At 50.2% G+C, this 2,500-nt stretch overlaps 1 protein-coding gene across 3 annotated transcripts in view; it reads right to left on the bottom strand.

The window, feature by feature from the left end:
- LOC134100197 (arf-GAP with Rho-GAP domain, ANK repeat and PH domain-containing protein 1-like) overlaps nucleotides 1–2,500 on the bottom strand; it is a 63,206-nt gene that overhangs the window by 44,355 nt on the left and 16,351 nt on the right. For all 3 annotated transcript variants that reach the window (XM_062553267.1, XM_062553266.1, XM_062553268.1), the window contains exons 3-5: nucleotides 1,840–1,922; nucleotides 1,324–1,424; nucleotides 882–1,043 (exon numbers count right to left, since the gene is read on the bottom strand). In XM_062553267.1, the coding sequence (XP_062409251.1) occupies nucleotides 882–1,043; nucleotides 1,324–1,424; nucleotides 1,840–1,922 (346 nt within the window). The remainder of the gene's footprint in view (nucleotides 1–881; nucleotides 1,044–1,323; nucleotides 1,425–1,839; nucleotides 1,923–2,500) is intronic.

Below are 2,500 nucleotides of genomic sequence, written 5' to 3'. Positions count from 1 at the left end.
AGTCGGGTAGGGGTAGGGTAGGGGTAGGGTAGGGGTAGGGGTAGAGTAGAGTAGAGTAGGGGTAGGGTAGGGGTAGAGTAGGGGGAGGGGTAGGGGTAGGGGTAGGGGTAGGGGTAGAGTAGAGTAGGGGGAGGGTAGGAGAAGGGGTAGGGTAGAGTAGGGATAGGGTAGGAGAAGGGTTATGAGTAGGGGTAGGGGTAGGGGTACAGTAGGGGTAGGGTAGGGGTAGGGGTAGAGTAGAGTAGGGGTAGGGTAGGGGTAGAGTAGGGGTAGGGGTAGGGGTAGGGGTAGAGTAGAGTAGGGGTAGGGTAGGGGTAGGGGTAGAGTAGAGTAGGGGTAGGGGTAGGGTAGGGGTAGGGGTACAGTAGGGGTAGGGTAGGGGTAGGGGTAGAGTAGGGGTAGAGTAGGGGTAGGGGTAGAGTAGAGTAGGGGTAGGGGTAGGGTAGGGGTAGGGGTACAGTAGGGGTAGGGTAGGGGTAGGGGTAGAGTAGGGGTAGAGTAGGGGTAGGGTAGGGGAAGGGGTAGGGTAGGGGTAGGGGAAGGGGTAGAGTAGAGTAGAGTAGAGTAGGGGTAGGGGTAGAGTAGAGTAGGGGTAGGGGTAGAGAAGAGTAGGGGTAGGGGTAGAGTAGGGGTAGAGTAGAGTAGGGGTAGGGGTAGAGAAGAGTAGGGGTAGGGGTAGAGTAGGGGTAGAGTAGAGTACAGTAGAGTAGGGGTAGGGGTAGAGTAGAGTAGGGGTAGGGGTAGAGTAGAGTAGGGGTAGGGGTAGAGTAGGGGTAGAGTAGAGTACAGTAGAGTAGGGGTAGGGGTAGGGTAGGGGTAGAGTAGGGGTAGGGGTATGGATATGGTCATCATCTCATCGGAGGCTGTGATTGGCCACTCACCCCTGGGGCGGGTTCTTGTCCAGCCAGCCCATCTTGATGACGGTGGAGAGGCTGGAGGAGGGGTCATCTGCGGGGGGGGTGGTTGCCCGGCGACCAGACGGAGGAAGGTAGACACTCCCGCTATTGAGAGTGCTCAGCCCGTAGTCCTGCCACGACTTACGACTACACACACACACACACACACACACACACAGTCACATCGGCTACTCAGGAAAGTGTTAATCCCGTAGTCCTGCCCTGACCTACGGTTGACACACACGCATGGACACGGATACGTATACACACATGCATATACACGTGCTCACACACACACACACAGACACACACACACACCGGCTACTCAGGAAAGTGTTCATCCCGTAGTCCTGCCCTGACCTACGGCTGACACACACGCATGGACACACATACATATATACATGCTCACACATGCGCACACACACACCGGTTTGGTGTTGATGGACAGTCATCATCATCCAGAAGTTCATCATCACTGTACAGACAGCTGTAGCGAATCTTCTGCTGCGGAACCGACAGGAAGCCGTCCTATTGGACAAGAAAGCTGTCAGTCAAATCAACCCAAAGCCCGCCCTCATGTAGACACTTCATCAAGGTGAATATTCCATGGAATATAGAACATTCTAATGTCTGATACACAGCTGCTATGCATTGTTTACACATTCAGGTGTATATAGAAAAATATATTAACACACACACACACACACACACACACACACACACACACACACACACACACACACACACACACACACACACACACACACACACACACACACACACACACACACACACACTCCTACACACACACACACACCTTGGAACAGTACTACTGTATGTGTTTTCCCATACAGGTGTACATACTGTATACTCACACTCTCATAGACATAAACACACACACACACACACACACACAGTCACACACACACACACACACACACACCTTGTCAGCCATATCTAGGGGCTCCTGGCTGTTTGTGAGGTCAGGCTCCTCATAGTCATCAGAGCTGTCTGTGGAGAGAGATCCTGAGAGAGAGAGAGAGAGGGAGAGAGAGAGAGAAAAAGAGTGAGAGAGAGAGAGAAAGAGTGAGAGAGAGAGAGAGAAAGAGAGAAGGGGGAGAGAGAGAGAGAGGGAGAGAAACAGAGTGAAAGTGAGAGAGAGAAAGAGAAAGAACGAGAGAGAGCGAGAGAGAGCGAAAGAGAAACTGTTATCATTGAAGAAACAGATAGTGGTTCTAGGCCGATGCGTTTTCTCACGCCCAGAAGATATCGCCTCACGATCAGCTAGCAGTTTGTTCTACAGCCACTGACTAAAGTGTTAGCACCCCGTAAGAACCACTGGTGTTTAAGCAAAATACACACACTTTGGCACTTCTTTGGAAACGCTGGTGTTTCAGAGAAATACACACGCTTTTGCACCCCTTTAGAAACAGTTTTTTAAGCAAAATACACTCACTTTTGCACCCGTTTAGAAACATTGGTTTTTAAGTTTTTAAGAAAAGACTTTCTTCTTTTTTTAAGAAAGCAAACAAACCAGGACCATTTAAATAGCTCAACACAATTGATAGAACTATTGGTTTCACAAAATTTAGCACAATATTTCA

This window comes from Sardina pilchardus, chromosome 13, assembly GCF_963854185.1.
Source record: "Sardina pilchardus chromosome 13, fSarPil1.1, whole genome shotgun sequence".
Taxonomy (NCBI): Eukaryota; Metazoa; Chordata; class Actinopteri; order Clupeiformes; family Clupeidae; genus Sardina; species Sardina pilchardus.
Note: the sequence above shows the minus strand (reverse complement) of the source record. Positions and strands in the feature narration are given on the sequence as shown.